At 40.8% G+C, this 19,697-nt stretch overlaps 1 protein-coding gene across 1 annotated transcript; it reads right to left on the bottom strand.

Moving 5' to 3' along the window:
- Nucleotides 1-13,327: 13,327 nt before the first annotated feature.
- LOC118323668 (inward rectifier potassium channel 2-like) lies at nt 13,328-19,648 on the bottom strand. The gene is made up of 2 exons (XM_035655712.1): nt 18,952-19,648; nt 13,328-16,747 (listed from the first exon to the last, which is right to left on the bottom strand). Exon 2 carries the CDS (start codon nt 16,497-16,499, stop codon nt 15,183-15,185), a length of 1,317 nt encoding a protein of 438 aa, XP_035511605.1. The 5' UTR covers nt 16,500-16,747; nt 18,952-19,648; the 3' UTR covers nt 13,328-15,182.
- Between the last annotated feature and the right edge of the window lie 49 nt (nt 19,649-19,697).

Here is a 19,697-nt window from a genome sequence, read left to right as displayed (position 1 = left end):
TCTCTCTCTCTCTCTCTCAGTCGCTCACTCTGTTCCTTGCCAAGGAAAACGTGGCCCTCGTCGTGCCCTTAGATGGCAGACCTAGGAGCAGATTACGTTGTATAAGTTTCTCTTCTAGAGGCATGACACAGGGTGGCCTGTGGTAGAAAGTCAGAATGGGGTCCCTTTTCTGAGGAGGGTGAAAGAGCCTTCATGGAACCAGATCTTCTTAGGCCCTGGGCTGATACTGCACATCCTTATGCAACGTGCTGGGCTCCTGTTGCACCGTGAGTCTAGGTCTGAGAGGAGTGTAGGAGGGGTGGGGGCATGTTAGCAGTAGTTGAGTCGCTTTGAGTATCACAGTCTCATCACAGTCAAAATTAGAGAGTGTCTGATACCTACGCAAACATGCACATATTGTGTAACCTAGATAAACAATGTTATGTCAGAAGCATATTCAGAGCATGCTGTCATTTAGCTGCCATCCTTTTCATTTCTGCAAATGGGAAAAGGTTGAAATATTTCATGTGGGTTACCATAAGATTGGGACTACTTTGCCAAATATGTACAGTATACCCTGAAAGTATTTGAAAAATGTATTTTGAATTAGATCCAGTAAGCCAGATATTACATTTTCATGCAATCGGCAAAATGTTTGGAATGTTTTGTTTTTATTGCAAGAGGTTTACACAAAAATTGAGAGGATTAAAAAATTGACCCAGTCTTGGTATTATTTTTATATTACTGTAGGGTTACTGGATCAAAACTACCGTTCTGTTTGTTTGTTTTTTTTACACATGAGTACTGGGTAAAGTTAAACCAGAATTGCATCTGTGCTACATTAACCCCAGGCTGGGTCCGTTTTTAACCCAGTGATTTTTAGTGTGAAGTTATAATAGCACCACCATCTCGATTTGATTGCTGCTTTGGCTGAAATGTATATCAATGGATATAAAATGATAAAGAAAAGAAAATATACACTTTTACAAAGTAGCATCAATCGGACATAAAGGCGGACATAAAAGTTTGTCAGTCCACTCAGTAATTTAGTTGGACGGTGGGGCTCAAATAAGCGCTACAATAATAATAATGGGCAGGTTTGCGTTGCATGCTTTAATGCAATGCTAATGCTAAACCTAAAGTGTACTTCTGCAATGTTGGATGTAAACTCCTTCTATCAAAAGCCTCCAGGGCAGTGCTGTGCTCTCTGGATTCAAAGGATTGGGCGACAAAGCAGACGCTAGTCCATGAATAAATTCTCTGCAGAAAAGAAAATGTCTCTCTCTCTCTTTCTCTCTCTCTCTCTCTCTCTCTCTCTCATGGGGACTCGTTCAGGATGAGGCAATTACATAATTACATTTTGGTGACATCTTTGGGAATAAAAAAGGGCTAGTGGCTTGGGAATGACTACTGTTGTTGTGTTATTATTTTTCTCGAGCTTCTCAGACTTCTTAACCCATTTGGCAGCGAGGATTACAGATACGGTACAGCTCTTACATGGTGGCTCATACGCGTTCAAAGCACCGCATATCAAGTATAAGGCTATGTAAAGCTGGATTAAGCATCGAACAGAAGCAGCAAAGGGCATCTCGTATCATGAGAAGCACCTGCTCGAGATATATTTCTTAACCTTGGTAACTTGAGTGGACGATGTGCTTCAAACTGATATCCCCAAACTCCAACTGCCTTTTGTAAACAGAGTTCAAAGTAGTCTGAACTCACTGGAAATACAGCACTCTAGTATTACACCCTTACAATCCAATACAGCAGCTTAACTTCGCTGGTTTGTGCTGAAACAATTCCTTTGTAAACTTTCTTCTCTCTTGCGTTGAAGGTGATACCTGGACAGGTTTTGATAGTCAAGCCTGGATTAAACCATCTCGTAAATTAAACCCCCGAAGCACCGGTGACAGGCATCCATCACAAATCACAATGCCAAAGCAAAGCCTGGGAGGAGACCTGTCTGCCGCTGTGCTGTTTCATATGTGCAAGCTAATGAAGACAGTATGTGTGTGAATAAGCAGAAGTCACCATATTAAAGCAAATATTTGTGATCTGCGCTCCTCATAAAAAAGCAGATGACAGCATATTTAATCAGAGCGGCAAATGTGAGAGACGTTCTGCGTGCTCTTTCCTGACACAGCCTTCTACAATCTGTTTGATTTATTTTGCCAGTTTATGGCTTCAGTAAATTAACCAATGAAGATCAAAACAGGTGAGTGAGTGGCACTCTGCACTTTTCAAAACCCCCCTTTAGTCAAATGGTCAGGTGATAACTCCTCATGGGAAAATACACATACTCAAGCCACCATATACAGGGTGAAACATTAATAGAGAACCTAAATAGACATCAGCAATAGCCCATATGATTGCTGCTCTGAAGGATTACAGTTGCAACACTCAGATACTGCAGGCTGAGCAAGGAAGGAGGGTGTGTGTTGTTTACTGCATGATTCGGAACATTTGAACTATTTTAAAACACGGGACAGCCAAAGAAGGTGAAATGTAATATCTCCACATTCACTGCTGGAGAAGAAGTGCTGTGGGCTGATGTCAACAAGTGGAACAGCTGCAGCGAGGCAAGGCATCCTCTCCTGTCAAACCACAGCTGAAGGCAGTGCCCTCACCATCCAGATCGAGCCAAATATTGTCAGGGATGAAAATGTACCCAAGACCAGTCAGTTGCTCACACACTGCAGTTTGATTCACACCTATTTTATGCCACAGGGTTTATTTTTCATCCAGATCTAAAGAAGGAGAAAAGGATTATTTTTTGACCTCACATCTCCCATTTGCCTGATTACATAAATGTGTTTCTGTGTTTCCATTGATGACCTCCAGCATTACTGACAAGCATCTATTGATCTACCAGTTTTGTTGTGGTACGCAGCCCAGCAAATGAGCAGAGATACTGCTAACATTACTAAGACTAATACTTACTAGAATATTGTCCAACAACATGAAATAATGAGTTTTTGGAGCCTGCGGCAAGACTGGGGTGTGCACACAGACGAAAAACTTTTTATTTATTAGTCAAACTAGCAGTGTGGCTTAAGGGGTGGGAATGTCTGTCAGTGATATCTGTCAAATATCTCAACAATCACTGGATGGATTGCCAAATTTGGTACAGACCTACCCTCAATAGTACAGACATGCCCACTTCAGGATGAATTTTAACTTTGGTTTAAGACTTGCATTGTACATACCCATCAGTCTCCGCTGTAGTATGTGTTTAGAGCGAATTAGCATGTTAGCAGGCTATCATGCTAAACTAAGATGGTGACCACCGTAAACAATATACCATATATGTGCTAACCATCAACATGCTAGCATTTTCAACTGCCAGCATTGTCAACTGTCTCAGCTTTTTTAGGCATGTTAGAATGCTGAAAATGTAATGGAGAAAATGTTAGAATCCTAATATGCTAAGGCTAAAAATATGATCATGGCAAACATTATATAAATATATGATTAAATATTTTATTTATCTGTTCTAGTTTTTGGCAAAAATCTCATGATGGGTAAAGTGGTGATATTATATTATTAAGTTTTTTGAGGTAGTCCTCAAATATGTGTAGTGCATTGCTTAGCTTCCATGCCAGGACTCTTGTCTGCTTCTCCAAACTGGGGGTGTGCTGACCCTTAAGAATTCAAACAATGTAATTATTTTCTATAGTTGATAATGCTAATTTATTTGAATGGAAGAGGTCATTGATGTTATGTTATGTTAATATTTCCATTCAAGAATTTGACCATTAAAATACATTGAGACTATAAAAGATGGCCTTTAGCACATTTCGTACAGAGGATATCAGTCTTGCATCAAATAAGGAATTCCTTTGCGTGCACGTCTGCACAGTTTTCTCACTCTCAGTAAATATCATACAGTTAGGTATTGGACTAAGAGAGTTGCTAGCCTGCAAAGATAGTCATTTGAACGATTAGGTTCTGTGATTACAGCAGTTGCATCAGGTTGGCGTGGCCTGTGGTGGTGGGGCCGAATGTGATATCTTTTCATGGGCCCCAAAATCCTGGCACCTCTGACTCAGACATTTTCACACTGGGTTTCTGAATTTCTGATACAACAACAACAACAACAACAACAATTAACCAGACAAATGTCAGAATCAAACCACTTCTGTACAGGCCAAAATATACAGGTGCTCAGATTTCTGGAAATGGGTTTCAGCCAGAGATTATACTGTAATGGATCTGACCTAATTGCCTGCTGTTGGCTAACTTAATATTTAAATCCTTCCCCAGGACAGATTACATGAAGTATAAACAGTATTTCTTCAGCCTCATTACACCTGTTACTGTTGACACTGGAGTGAGGTCAGCAAATGAGTGTTTTCTTTGTTGCCATCACATGGCCCCTGGTTTCTCATGGTGTGGAGTGAAGCTGGCAGCAGGGGATAGGAGAAGCAAAGAGCTCTGCCCCCTTAACCCGGGCTCTTTTTCTAAAGGAGAGGCGATGCGTTTAGAGCCCAGCTGGTCTAATGGAAACATGCTGGTCCCCAGTGAGAGTGAGTGTAGAGAGATGCTTCTCATCAAGGCTGCCTCGCTGCAAGTCTGTGCCTGATAATGCAAAACAACCAAGACTAAAAAAAGTACCAGACCGCTGAGGCTTAATTTTATATATAAACATCTTATAGTCTAATGAATGTTATGAAGCCGGATGTGATCATGAAGCTATCACATTGTCCCTTTGAGGATTATGTCTTTTTATACAACCACTCTTACAATACCTTTGCATCATACTGTTGCAAGAGATGCTGAAAAAAGTGAAAAAATCTACTTTGGATTCAACAACAAGGTGCGTTGATGGTTTGCAGCAAAAGTTTCCATTTCAAAGCGTTTGTAATTTTTTTAATTGACTAGGTGGGATATAGACATCAGCAGAGAGAGAGGAACAACAAGAAAATGAAAAGGATGCGTAAGTGTGTCTAAGGCAGACTATAGAGTGTCGCAGTGACGGGGACAGGTGTACAGTATGTTGAGGATTGAGTTCCACGCTGGAAAGGTGGAAGGTCTTTTTTCCAATCATATGATTCACTTGCAGGAACAATGCCAGCCAGCCAGGCCTGCTCCTGAGGTCTTACAAGATCCACTGGGGAGTAAGTAGTGTCCATTTCCCCCAACATGCCCCATTCACTTTCTTTCTGTTTTTTTAATTAACGATGGAAAGTAATCGTCCCTTATGAATGGGATGATGTATTGTTCCTGAAATAGACTTGGCAAAGCGTTTGACTTTTGTCCAGATTATTTTTTCAAGTCTGCCAATATTTAAATGACACACATAATCCTGGTTTCTGGGAAAGGGATGATGTTGTATATGCTGTGTCTCCTTTTCAAAGTAATCTTTCAAGTTGGCAAAACAGTGTAGAGAGCGTCACATGCACATGCACACACTGCGTGACAAGAGCAGGATTTAGACAAAGACTTCTGGCCTGACACTTCCTTTATTCCACTGTCACTTGTGTAATTATTCCTGTCTTGATATCAAGTTGACTTTTAATCGGCAGGTCCTCGTGCTGCTCATCTGTTGTTGTAAGTGATGAGGAAAGTCAAGAGATCAGAACACAACATTGATTACCTGAGCCCACAGGTGTAACACTGAGCCCTCTCTCTGGTGCAAAGACGTCCTTAAGTGGCGTGCCACTCCTCTCCTGTTACCAGTTCCTCCGTGTGGACATGGAAAACTTTCCCTGTATTCAGTGCTCTACTAGAGTAGAGTTAGCTACCATTACACTTGCGGTTCTTGTACATTGCATTAATTAAACCACACTGGAGGAGCGGCCCTCGCTTTGGCACCATGCCAAGGGAGATACTGTATGTGTTTGCTGTTCCAGAAGTGCACAAACATGTGTTGGTGTTGTATATTACACTTGTTTTACAATAGTTGCTATTTTAAGCACAGATTTGGTTGTATATTGCAGGGCCATCAGATTGCTTTTAAACTGATAAGGCTGATAATGATAATGTGTGACATAAAATAAAATGTTTTTTTTATCATGGCCCAGAGAGGGAAATTGCCCATCATGTCAACCTTTGCCCACTCTCTTTCTCTCTCCCTCTGTCATTCCCCAGAGGAGTTTCTAATCAGAAGTCACATGCCATCTCCTGCAGAGCTTCTGCTTTATTGTTTTCCTCATGTCAGACCTGCTTAAACCAAGCATAAGCCACCTCCATAATCTCAGGACAGGCAGGGCAGGAAAGAAAATTGTGTTGTGACGTAAGGAATAATCTTCTTGTTGGGAGAGATTGCATTCTGAGCAGAATGAAGAAATCACTTGTTATTTTTAGAATGGAGTAGCTATTTGCTTATTAGCAGTTTAAATATAATTTAATAGAAAAATGTCTTTTAGGTTTTATGTTTTCTTAACACAACATTTTTGTGTTAAATGAAACATCCCCATCCTTGTCAACTTCCCTTTTTTGAAGGTCACATACGGCACAGGATGTGATGCTCATTGCACCACACCGGGGACATCATGAACCCCATCTCAGCCGGTACATTTTTAAGTCTCAGGTAGCTTGACACCATGGGAAACTCAGCATCAGCATCCCACAGCCGGATGGCAGAAAGGCCACAGTCACAGTAAACATCCACCCGTGAGGTCTGAAGCCGAGGAGATAATCTCACCTAGAAAAGGGAGAAGACGATATCAACCATCTGCTTCGTCTGGAGGGGATTTGATTGGCTTGCCGCAGCAGAGCGGAGCAGTGGGGATGATTAGGCCTCCCTGGTGTCCCATTCCACTTGGTGCCCGGCTCAATGTCACCACTGATTGGATCCTCTAATCTTGTTCTGTGTGAATTAAATCTAAAGTGGGGAGGTGGATGATCGCATTCACTTTGCCTTGTGCTCCGATTCTTTGTGCGTGAGTGTGTGTGTGTTATTGTAAGTAACTTCCTCCTCTATCATGATTAACAGATACAGTATAAGACAGTGATCCTAGCTCTGGATAGGGATCTCTATCTTTGACACCATTTCTACCTGACGTTAACAGGCATCCATGGGTGTTCTAAATTGCAAATGCAGCTTGCAAGCTGCATTAAAGATCCAAGCACAGAATGAGGAAATGTGGTTAAAAATAGGTAATCAGTTTTCTGATAATAAAATATTAAGCAAATTAATGCATCAAGGATATGTGCGCATACATTGACCCTGAAGACCCAGGTTAAAGATCAAGTTAGATATGAGTTTTAATGTCAATTTTACTGTCTAGCAGTAACTTAAATGTTTAACAAGAAAGTAAATATATCAATTGGTCCAGGATTGCCAAGAAGAAGGGTGGACAACATGGCTATTTACAGTGGGATGTTGTGGATTCCCTGCTCAACCTGTGTGGAATTTGCTGACTAAAGTAGGAGTAAGGGGCCAAGAGAAAAACAGCTGCCCAAACGATTGGGGAAAGCCTGGAGGAGAGGAGCAGTGACTTGGTTAGGGTTAGGCACCAAAGTTCAGTTACAAAGCGGCATCATGCTAAAGCGTGTAATACAGTCCACCTTTTACTTTTCATGCCAAGGTGAGGCAAAATGTGACACTGACATAGCAGGGAGGGTATAGTGTGTTGTGTATTTTCATAGCAACAGGCTTTTGTTTTTGGCATCAGCAAATTCTTACACTTGCCCATTTTTCCTGCCTCTAACACATCAACTTGAGGACAAAATGTTCACTTGTTGCCTAATATATCCCACCCACCCAGTGGTCATAATTGTATGGCTGATTGGTGTAAAGCTTATGCATAATTTACTTAAAATAAATAATGAAAAAAATGTCATATTTACAGTTAAGTTACAGACCTGAAGGAGCAAAGATGTAGTCATTAAGGCTGTGAGCCCTAAAAATAATCAAATGCATCAATCATGATCCTCATCTCTCTTTGGACAAACAACAAGAGTTTCATTCCAAGTTTCTTTCTCTCTGTCTCTGTCTATCCTCCAGAGGGATCCACACCAGAGCTGATGCTGCTGGTTGCCTAGATATCATTATAACCCTGGCTGTAGGCCTTTCTTGGCTCTTTTAGGTGCAGAAGCTGCTTTGCCCTGAGGGTGTGATGTGCCACACATTCAATGGAAAGACGTCAGCCCCATTCACAAAAACAGTGAACAGTTTGGTTGTTTGAACATGCAGCCAGCAGCAGAGCTGGTTACAGAAACAGGCTCGGGGTCAAAGTGAATCCCCAGAGAAGGACGGGAATACATGTGTACTAAGAGTGAATGAATATCTCTCCTCCCGCCTGATAATTATCACATCAGTGTCCAAACTACCAAGTGTGAATGTGTTTAACTGTATGAATGTGAAGCATGGTATTCCTGGAAAACAGCAAATATGCTCAAGCTGACCTTGCCTGAATATAGAAAGTTTTTAAGAAGGTAATCTATGTGGTGGAAAAGAAACTATTCTTTGATTATATTATAGCCAGCATATGGCTTTTTGGCCATCATCACTGTCTAGGACATAAGAGTGACAGTTCGTGGTTGTCAGTGTATGAACATAGTTGCGAGCTGGCAAGACCAGTTTGGTGGTAACCTTTATCACTCAAGGGCTGGATACAGTTCAGAGGTATCCATCTCTCCTCAGCTGTGCTCATAAACAAGTGCTTCTCAAGTGTCCCCTGTCCTTTAAATTCTCCATCCTTGAAATTGTCAATGCTTTTTTATATTCTTATTTTATTCCATTGTCACTTTCCGGGGTCATTCACTGAGTTTAAGAGTTTGTTGTTTTGTGGCGAGACTTGGTAAAGATCCTGGCAGGATAACCACGGACTGAATATAAAGGAATCTTAGAAATCGAAGAGTGAAATAAATAGATATAGATATACTGTAGATATAGATATAGATATAGGTGTAGATATCAATATAGATATAGATTTATCAACTCAGTAAAAGCTTTTTTCTGCAGCTGGATTCACATTGCCAGCAGGGTTTGTTATGATGGAAGCAGACATGATAAATGGAGGTCAGAGAGGCTTTGTGTTTACTGTTGTGGCTCAATCGCTGATGCACCTCCATTATAGGCAACAAAGTGCCACACCACACGGAGCCAAGTTCTCTCAGTACAAGGTGCCACTGGTCAAGAGCCAACAATGAGCATAAAGTAGGTATCGCTTTTGTTTCCTGGCTCTGGGAGTATTTGTCAAGGTCAGAGGAGCCAGAGCCAGAAGCATAAAGGTCAGTGGCATGAATAGACGAGCAGTTACTGACGGAGATATGGCAACGCAATTGTAAGACTGTGAATGTATTCTGCCCTGACGACAATGCGCAGTCACCATAATCTCAGACAATGACAAAAAAGTAGATGTAGTTGCATTAAAAAGGAAAAGCAAAGCATGGAAGAAAAGCAATAACCTAACACAAACACACACGACTGCATCATAAGCTTCTGTGTGCCCAGTGCCTTTTTGTTTCTACTTGTGTGACCAGACACACCCACTGTGAATAAATATACAGCAGGCCCAGGGAATGGAAAAAGTTTGAATCTAATCCAACATATTGTAACTGCTTGAATCTCCTATTCCTCCCCTGAGTGTCATGAGACACTCAGCTGTCAAAGATAGAGCCAAAATGAGTGCCAGCAGGTGTGTGTGAGAGAGAGAGAAAGTGTATGTGTCTGTATGTGTAAGGTTATAATAGTTCAGAAATTGTTGAAATTCTAACTAAATGTAACCAGGGAAAAACAGGTGAGCAAAACTGAGCAAGAGAGAGATAATAGTTTATAAAGTGGCTCAAATTTGTTTTGAGAAAAACAATATTAATATTTTGTCTTTTCCTGTCAAACGTAAAGTATTCAAAAATAAATCACATATAAAATGAATTTAAAGTGCAAAATTAAAACCCCACATGACACTAAAAATAATTGGAATACCCTGGTATGATGAGAGGAAGCAGATCACTACAGGGGTTTTCACTGTCCCTAGCCAGGAATCCCCTTTACTCATTCACCCGCATACACACACACACACATGCAGCAGCAGCAGCAGCAGAAGGTTCTGGCAAGTGTGTCAGCTGTTGGCTGTTTGATGAAACACGTTCATCTGTTATCTGACACGCCAGTCTTGTTTAAAGTTAACTGTAAACCTTTCCGGGTCTAGTGTATCTGTGTATTCTAAAGTCTAAAAGACAAACCAGGCTCCATAAGCTCATTTGAATTAGCTGAATATCAACTGCACAGAATTACTGTATGTAGGTTTACAATAAAAGGTAGTTTGATATTTTCTAAGCCTCTGTAAAAGGCTTTTACAATCAAAAATCAAGAATTTCAAAAATGCAGTCAGCCCGCTGCCATCATTGACAGGCTAGCTGGCTGCATGAGACAGCAGGTCTCCCCTGCAGCGTCAGCCACACCAAAGGTCTTATGCAATTGCTATGCCATCAGAATTATATAATTACCTAATTTAATCCCATCACACTCTAGGAAGGTTTTTTTTTTATTTCATGCCAGTGAAGGGGCAAGGCCACAGATGACAATGCTGAAAATCAATAAAACAACTTATAATTGCATTACAGTCTGAGTGACCTGACTACTGTATATTTATTCTGGGCAGGATTTGTAGTAGCTTTGTGAGGTGGTTACAACTGAAATGAGTAAATTAAAATGGTGTTTGAAGCAAACAAATTATCATTAAACTTCAACAAAACCATGCTTATGCTGTATTTATAAATAAACACGCACATAAAAATAATAGCAGACAATGTTTAAATAGAAAGAGTGACAATAAACTTATGGGTGTGATAGCAAAGTTGGCAAGATCTGTTGCAGTTCTGGGAAAAACAAGGCACATTCTGGACCATGAAGCATTGCACACTCTGTATTGTTCACTGGTATTACTGTACCTTAATTATTGTGTAAAGGCATGGGGTAACATCTACAAAAACACCTGACACTCAATATGCACATTACAAAAAAGAGCCATGAGAAAAGTAAACAGTGTGGGATATCATGAAACACTAAACTGTACTTTTTAAAGACACATAGAGAAGAAAAAAATTCTATATTGTAGATCACAGGTTTCAGCAGGCCGTTAATTACAGCCTCACTATGAAGACAACATGTTGCATGAGTTATGCTTGTCAAATCTAAGGTCGAAGCCCCTCAAGCACATCCCTCAGACTTGTATTAGCTTTCATTCTGTTAGAGTTTGCTGTCTGCAGGTTCTGTCCCACTTCCAGACTTGTTGAAGCAATAAGTCATTTTGACTGAATGGTTACACTTTGTGGACGTCACTGCTACACTACCGCTTTACTTTACTGTCAACATTATCGCACTGCTTTCTTGAAAGTAGCACAAAATGGAGTAGCTGAGTGTAACAGAGACGTCACATCTGTCAGATGTTGCACTCTTTTTTTATCTTACTCTCTTTGTTGTTGACTGGATGGAGGTTTCTTTCTTGGATTTACTTTGTTCATAATTAAGAAGAAACTTATTTTTTTCTTTTTCTTATTTTACTTCGATATAAAGTATTAATGTCAGTGGTGCCTGTTGACCTCAGAAGGACACACAAGACATGAATTTAGGCCAAACACATACAGCTACAGCTATTTATAAAGTTGCAGGCTGTGGATGTGCCCCACATAAAGTCAGAATCAGATATTTTTTCTGATATAATACCCTTTCTATATATGTTAGGGAAAGACTTTGTCCAGACTATATACACTTCCTCCTGAGCGATAAATATGCCTGTGATTTTAACACTCTCTAAAATTATGTGTATAAACTGTCTCTAAATAACAGCCACTGAGATAAAGCAGCTGTGTTTCTAAGGGGTAACAAGAGGACAAATGCTACATTTCCAGTGCTCATATCTTTATGTTTCATCAGTTCATGCTGAGGTCTGGAGCATGGAATATGTCTACCAACAGCTGTTACCTGATTTAACATTGAACAGATAAATCAAATACCTTATCTTGTGTTACTTTCCTCTGCTGATTGATTGTTTATGTTTATATTAACCCATCTAATCTGAAGGTCAAGCTGATCAGCCTGTTGTTAATAAGCCTGTTCATGGGATTCCGCCAGAGAGACGTCAAAGGCATCATCGACAGGAGCTCTCTGGCCAATGATGGCTGTCAATTCATTTGAAACAGTGCACAGCACGGACTGAACAGTCACCATAATGTTCGGTTAAATGTCATCAAAGAGGTTTCAAGAATTTAACTGTGACATTTTGAAATGAAGCTGGAACTAAAGAAAGAAGAAAGAAGAAGAAACCACCCCCCAAGACTTAGGAGAGAAGAGGAGGAGAGCCATATAAAAGCAGTAAAACATCATGACCGTTACAATTAAGACAATGAGAGACTGAAATTTATTTTCTAAAAGGAAAAGGGACAGTCCCTATTTTGACTCCAAGCCGGAGCTTTGTGGCAGTTTCATTGGCTAATGTGGAAAAAGGCCCGAGGCAGCACCCACTTCCTATATGTAGAACCAAATCACATCGGCTCACTGCCTTCCTGCGGACGAGTCTGATCAATAGCTCCCCGACTACGTCTCATGCTGGCAGAATGCAGCTGCGGATGGAAACAAACTAAATCTGCAGAAAGATGTGTCATACTGCAACCCCAAGTTCATCTCTGATACAACCATATTGATCACACGCTGCTTAATAGTGTTTTATGCATGCTTATGCTAAATTAGAGGAGCTGGTGGGTGTTGGGATCCTCTCTGGAGTATCGGTGTGTTATGCAATCTGGGCATCCATGTGGTTTTGTAAACAGATCACACTAAACATAATCCTCATTTCCACTGAAAATCTCTGAAAGCAAGAGTGCAAATGTGGATGAATAAACAGCCGATCATACTTTTGTTCATTTAAACTCTGTGGTTTGAGGAATATGAATTGTGCGATATATCCTCCTGCTAATTCTACACATTAACACCATCCCTAAAGACACCCTGTAGTCCAGAATACACTTATTTTCCACAGTTTACTGAAATAGATTAGGAAAGACGAATGAGGCGTTCTTTCCATCGCTGTCATTGAAAATGACTTCCAGCAGAGCCGACTGATATAGCACGGGGTCTCTGTGGGCTTTCACAGAACTGGAGTGAGTCAGTTTGGTGAATTATAGTAAATGATGGTGTGAGCTCTGACAGCTAGCAGCCTGGAATTTGGGCCACAGCTCCAAATTAGAGGAGCAGCATGTGTATCCACAGCTAAAAGAGTCAAGCAGGCCTCTGCACACTAGCTCCAGATGTCACACATTTTGGGTCAAAATGCTAATCTTTGAGAAAATGATTGCACAGTAGACTACAAATGCAAACATAAAAGGTCATACAATCACAGTTTTGTCCATCTAACTGATTTGCTGTTTACAATCAATGCATCAACTTCATAATGATTTTTTTAAGCTTTTATTCAAAAAAAAGGACATAAACAGTTTTCAACAACTGCAATATCAATATACAGTATTTGCCTTATAATTTACAAAAAATAAAAAAAATCTGTACAGTCTCTGGTTTGTGCAGGAAGGTGGGAAGACTCTGGTAGAAAAATAAAGACCTAAGACAGAAGAAGTGTCAATATGAGAACCGATCAAATGTTTTAATAGATTTCCTTACCAGAGAAGCAGTACAGTGTTCAGGCTTCCACTGATGTTATTTATGCAAGCATTAATGTTTCTACACCTAAAGTAGTAGTTAAAAAAAACCCATTAAAGCTCAATCTTGTGTAAGACTGGAGTCAAGTGTGCTATATCCGTTCAGGATTTTTGATTGTAACTGAAATGTATCAGCAGACCTGATCTTTATAAAGACAAAGCAAGGGCGCATTCAGAAATGACAAATAACTTCACAAGACCCGTGGTGGTGACGTGTGAGGGTGAACAGGGATTTGTCCAGATTCTGCAAGTCTGCCATGCCAAGAACACTGATGTTAATATAATGCCTATGTCAAAAGCAACTCAAATAATTCAATGTTTCAACAGCCAACCGCTGTTAGATGAGGAAAAGTTCAGGTTTAAAATCAACATCAACTAACAGATGAGTTACGGTTGTCTCTTATATATGTACACATTTGGCTTTGGGTAATAAAACAGTTTCTGATGTTATGGGGGGAAAAAGTGCACTAAAGCTTTGGAAAACACACTGACAGAATCATGCTTGTCTACATCTAGAAATGACATTATAGGCTGCATCTGCAATCTTCAAAATGGATACTTTAAAAGACAAATAATACATTTTGGCTCCTAGATTTCTCTCTAAACATACAATATGTAACTTAGCAGCACTTATCATCAACATTCATAACCTCGGCTCAGGGTTGAGCTTCCTGTCACCTTCTACCACTGACCTGTATTGCACATTAGAACATGAAGACCTGCAAGGGAGTGGCAGTATACTGCACAGTGAATCACCTCTGAATGCTTCTTTTTCCTGTAACATCTATTGCAGTGTGTGCTCAGTCGCAGTCAAACCTCCACCAAGACTGAGACTTTTGTCAAGGCGCACACTGCAGAAGATGCTATACTTAGACAAGATGATAGGTTGAGGAGCATAGTGTAGTGCTCGCAATCTCTGTAAGACATCTCTTTCCTGCCTCACGCAGAGCAACACCGAGCCCACAACAATGAAGAAGATTGTAAATATTCTTTGCTAAGAGACCAGCTCATTAACAAACAGTAGCCTCTGTGCAGGTGGATTAATGGATTTAAAATAGTTTTTAGCATTTAAAACAAGATTCTCAAACTTAAAATTACATATTATATCTATTATATAAGAATATATAAATTTAAACAAATCTCAAAGTTTCAGGTTCAAATCTTTTTTGTCACAATCTTATATCAAATTCAGGCCACAAAAAACACATATTAGACTCAAGATGCTAAATGCAAAATGTCCAAATTTGGAATTTGCACTAATAAATGAGAAACTGCTTTTTTCTAGAAAACTTATGCTTCTTAACCAAAATATTTTAAGGAGGAGAGACTGCACAGTGTTTAAGTAAAGGCATCTAAGCCATTTTATCCCTCTAGCTCAATGCAACCCATGAATTTATCATCACTTTCACCATAAGTGAATACAAGTAACAACAAAGTAATAATTTCCATGGTGTCCTGTGCGTGAGCTTCTGCATAGAGAACTTTATACTCAAATCACAGTCTTTTACAAACTGTCTTGCATTATAGGAACAGCAATCAGGACCAAATTCAAGCTAGTTTTAACATATCCTGTGCTTTTTAACCTTTCTTTAACTCTGTGGTCATATTTCTGATTCTGCTGTCAAAGGCCTTGATTCTAAAGGCAAAGAGTCCAGATTGCATTCAGAGTCTGACACCACATCCGTGTTTATGTCCTCAAGTGCACCAACCTCAACATCCCTCATCTCCCTGTTTTCCTCTTCCTCAAACTCCTCCTCCATCTCGACTTTTTCGAGAGCCACCTCGTTCTCGTAACAAAAGGAGTTCCTCGAGCTGGATGCGTTGGACTTCTTCTCGGCTAATTCCCTGGCACTGCAGGTTGGCGTGCTAGGCACCTCGTATGTGTTGTCAAAGCGAGAGTAGTCCACTTTGTAGTAGTTCTTTTCCTCAAAGAGCACAGGCTCGAAGCGGTGGCCCCAGAGGATCTCGCTGGCCACGTAGGAGCTCCGACACTGAGTGGTCATGGCTGTAGCCTCGACCATGCCCTCCAGAATCACCACGATTTCAAATTCGGACGTCTCTAACTCCTGTTTGCTCATCTCATAGAATGGGCTGTCCTCGTCAATCTCATGCACAATGGTGATTGGAGACACCAGGAAGATTCTGTCAATGCCACTATCGAATCCTACGTCAATGTCTACCTGATCCAGAGGGATGAACTCACCCTCGGCGGTGGTGCGGGACTTGAGCAGCTGGGCCCTGACGTGGGCCTCCACCAGGTGACTCTTCCTCAGGTTCCCCACACGCCACATTAGGCAATGTTTACCATCCCTCATGGCCACTGTAGCATAATGGCTGAACACCAGGGTCTCATTCCTCTTTTTGGGCTTGGCCATCTTGGCCATGACAGCACCGATGATGAAAGCATCGATGATGCAGCCCACAATGCTCTGGAAGACGACCATGAAGACAGCAACGGGGCACTCCTCTGTCACATAACGATAACCATAGCCAATAGTGGTTTGGGTCTCCACTGAGAACAAGAAGGCAGCGGTGAAGCTGTCCACATTGGAAACACACATCTGAGTCTCATTCTCTAAGTCCCCGTAACAGAGGGCCACTACCCAAAAGACCAAGCCGAAAAACAACCATGACAGCAGGAAAGAGAGGCAGAATATGAGCAGCATCCAGCGCCAGCGGATGTCCACACAGGTGGTGAAGATATCTGCCAGGTACCGCTGGCCTTTCTCACTCATATTGATAAACTGCACATTGCAGTGGCCATCCTTACTGACAAAGCGGCTCTGCTGTTGGTGCTCTGTGTGCACCTTGTTCACATTGCCATTTCCGTAGCCATTCGGGACGGCAATAGTGGCCAGCTTCATGCCGTCTTCCTCAGAGGACACAATGCTGTAACGGTGGCTTCGCACACTCCCCATTACTTCCACCTGGGAGGGCTGGGCCGATTCTGCTTTGGAAAACAGTCTAAGTTTTTGGTAGAAGCGTTGGAGAAACAGTTTTAAATGATCCTGGGGACAAACTCAAGCAGAAAATGGTGACAACAGGAATAGATCCTGCAGGGAACAGCGGCGATCGGGCCTATGCTTCTGCAGGCGTGCTGTGCACCGTTGGTGAGGGCAGGTCACTCCTCTCTGACGGCTGCTTTGGACCTCATCAATGAAGTGGGCTGTGGAAATTACAGAGAGAGTAACAGTTTTAAAGTAATTGGCAGGAACCAGAGCAAAGATCAGTGTTTGTGGGTGTGTGGTTACCTGCTGTCTAAATAATGCAGTGTACACTCCAAGTTTGCAGCACTATTCTTGCATGCACAGACAATATACAAACAGTGTAGTGTATGCAGTGCAGTTAGAAAGCACAGGGAATGCATTGTGCATGCATTATCAGTGGTACATTAAAAATATTATTCAAGCACTTAGATAGCTGACAAAGTGGGAAAGGATGTTTACCCTGCTTAATGTAAGTATTAATTAGGCAGGTCAGTCCATGAGGAGCTGAGTCAAATTACAGATCAAGTTCATGTAAATCCAGTGAGCTGCTAGAGCAAGGATACAAGTAGCAGCTCTGTGCAGATGTGTCTCTAAACTAGACATACACAGACATATGTGAGAAAACAATGCATAAGTTAAATCATGTTGCATGCATTTAATAATATAAATTATTGCATTTAATGTTATTAAATCTCAGTTATTGAGTACACCGTTTTAATAACATGTACATATGCATAGCCAAAACGAATTCACAACTATAGTTTGCACCACTACATCATGTAACAATATCTAATGAGCATTGCAGCTTTTCAGAGAGGATGTGTCCCTTTCTCTGAAAGCAACAGTAACCTTGCGTCATATGTAATAGAGCAACAAGGACAGCTAAATTAGAAAAGCTATTGACTTGGTGTGTGTGGCCTGAAAGGTCCATTAAAATGCAACACCACAGGCTACAAAAGGCCATGGTCAGCCAGACATACTCTGCTAGTGCCAAAATAACTCCCCAACTCCACTTTTGACTGTGTCTTATCTGTGGATCACAACTGTATGCGACAAAGTGTAGAATAAAGTTAGCGGCCATTTTCAGTACATTTTCTGAATAAACTTTGGTTGATTTCTGTTGACACAGCTCATTTTTATTCCATCACCTAATTTAGTGTATATAAAACTGTTCTGAAAGTGATCAATAGTCATGTGGGATGAGATGTGCAGGAAGTGGTCCTAAATCACCCTGCATCGTCTTTGTTTTTCTCAACAAATGATGTCACTGCTGGCTGGACTAGAAATAGAAACCTGTCACGCACACTACTGGGAATATAGGGCTCCATTCATTCACAGGTCAGAGCGTGCCAGAATTCTTTCTTATTGGATTTTAGGAATTTATATATGATGATGTTGCACCCATCCATTAAGAGCTACATTTTTATGTGAGATAAACTTTTTTTCTTAAAATTTTTTGTGAAACAGACTTTGCCACAGTAAACTTAGACCATGTCCTTATTACATGCACAATATCCACATGTACATGCTAGTCATTCAGTCATCTCTTTTATTTTTTAGTATTTTGGCTGCACATAGTTTAGACTACATGACTGGGGAAGTGTAGTACATTTTTTAACATAGGTGACCCACAGCGCGGATCAGATCTCTAACTTGTGTGGTGCTGATGCACTGACATTAAGCACAAACTGTGGTCCCTCTCTCTCCTCTGTGACATTTTTTTGGGTTCCTTCTCACTGAGCTTTCACCTGCTCACTATATCACATCACTTATTACTGCAGGTTGGTACATGGTGACAGACCAAGGCTTCCAGAGGCTGCACAACCTGTGATTGTTTGTTTTGCATGTGGTTTCAATTAGAGCCAACAGCTGAGGCAGATGGAAACTGGTTACATAAAGCTGCTCTATTTATCATTACACAAATCAATAACTATGGCCGGTCATTCAGCAAATGCTATATTTTGTTATATGCTTTCACAACACTCAAAACAGTAATGTCACATATTGTTTTTATTTATTTGTTTATTCATATTTAATCATTTTTACTCTACAGTATAGTGTTACAAAATTCAACCATGCACAGACATCATGAGCTAGAGTTTAGATAAGATCAAGGACAGGGCAGATTATCCATAGCCTGCAATCTCCAATGACAGATGCATGAAAAAGGCAATGTATTACAATAATAATAATAATAATAATAATAATAATAAAACGGAATACTAAGATTTGAGATGTTGAAATTCATTTCTTATTACAGGACATGAGTTTTAGCATTTTGCTGTGAGATTAAACATCAGATTTTTGCAGAGTGCAGGTATATTTCTTCCCTCCACATCACTATCAGAATTAGAGATAAATCTGTCCCGCTTATTACACCTACCTGTTGGTCCTTGCAGCGCAAATCTGCCGTGCCTTTGGTGTAAAAAGTCCCATATGCGCCAGATATGCACACTGCGTCCTTTTTGATTCTTGCTGCTCTTTTGTTGTGTTCACTTAGTTTCCCACCTGGCACTGCAAATTCTGCCATAACCCTCTCCAGCAATACTGAAGAAGATGTTTGTCGTTGCAAAGACAGACTTTAAAAACACGTGTGCCTAACCCCGCCCCTGTCGCATCGGCGGCCAATAGGAAGCTGCAGCGCCTGTTTGAGGGTCTGAGCCCGCACAGAGGGTTTACATTATCTGTGAGTGGAGTTAAAGAACCGTTTTCTCAAAGGGACGCTGAAAACCTGACGCTTAAACTTGAAACAGGGGTGAAAAACATCTCCAGAGTCGCTGGAAACTACCATAGTTAATTAATTATAATTGGTGTTCATATGTCTAGCGTTTTCCTGTTCTCTTTAAGAATCAAGCAAATACAGCCTACTGGGCAGTGAGGAGTAGACCTACTTTGACTGTGAAATCTAGGACTCTCCAAAATAATCACCAGTGCTGGAGTGATGGTGAGTGTACTCAGTGAACACAAGGTGGCGGTGTAGAGCTGCAAAGAGGACTCACTGAAGTGCTGGCATCATGTGATTGGTGTTGTTACTGTAATTCATGTTTCAGAGTTTTACAAGGTCAGAACATTTGTGGTAATTGATTTTATTCATCTGAAGCATAAAAAAAACATCAACACTGGATATAA

Source organism: Morone saxatilis, unplaced genomic scaffold (assembly GCF_004916995.1).
Source record: "Morone saxatilis isolate NCDOM2014 unplaced genomic scaffold, NCSU_SB_2.0 Contig14, whole genome shotgun sequence".
Taxonomy (NCBI): domain Eukaryota; kingdom Metazoa; phylum Chordata; class Actinopteri; family Moronidae; genus Morone; species Morone saxatilis.
Note: the sequence above shows the minus strand (reverse complement) of the source record. Positions and strands in the feature narration are given on the sequence as shown.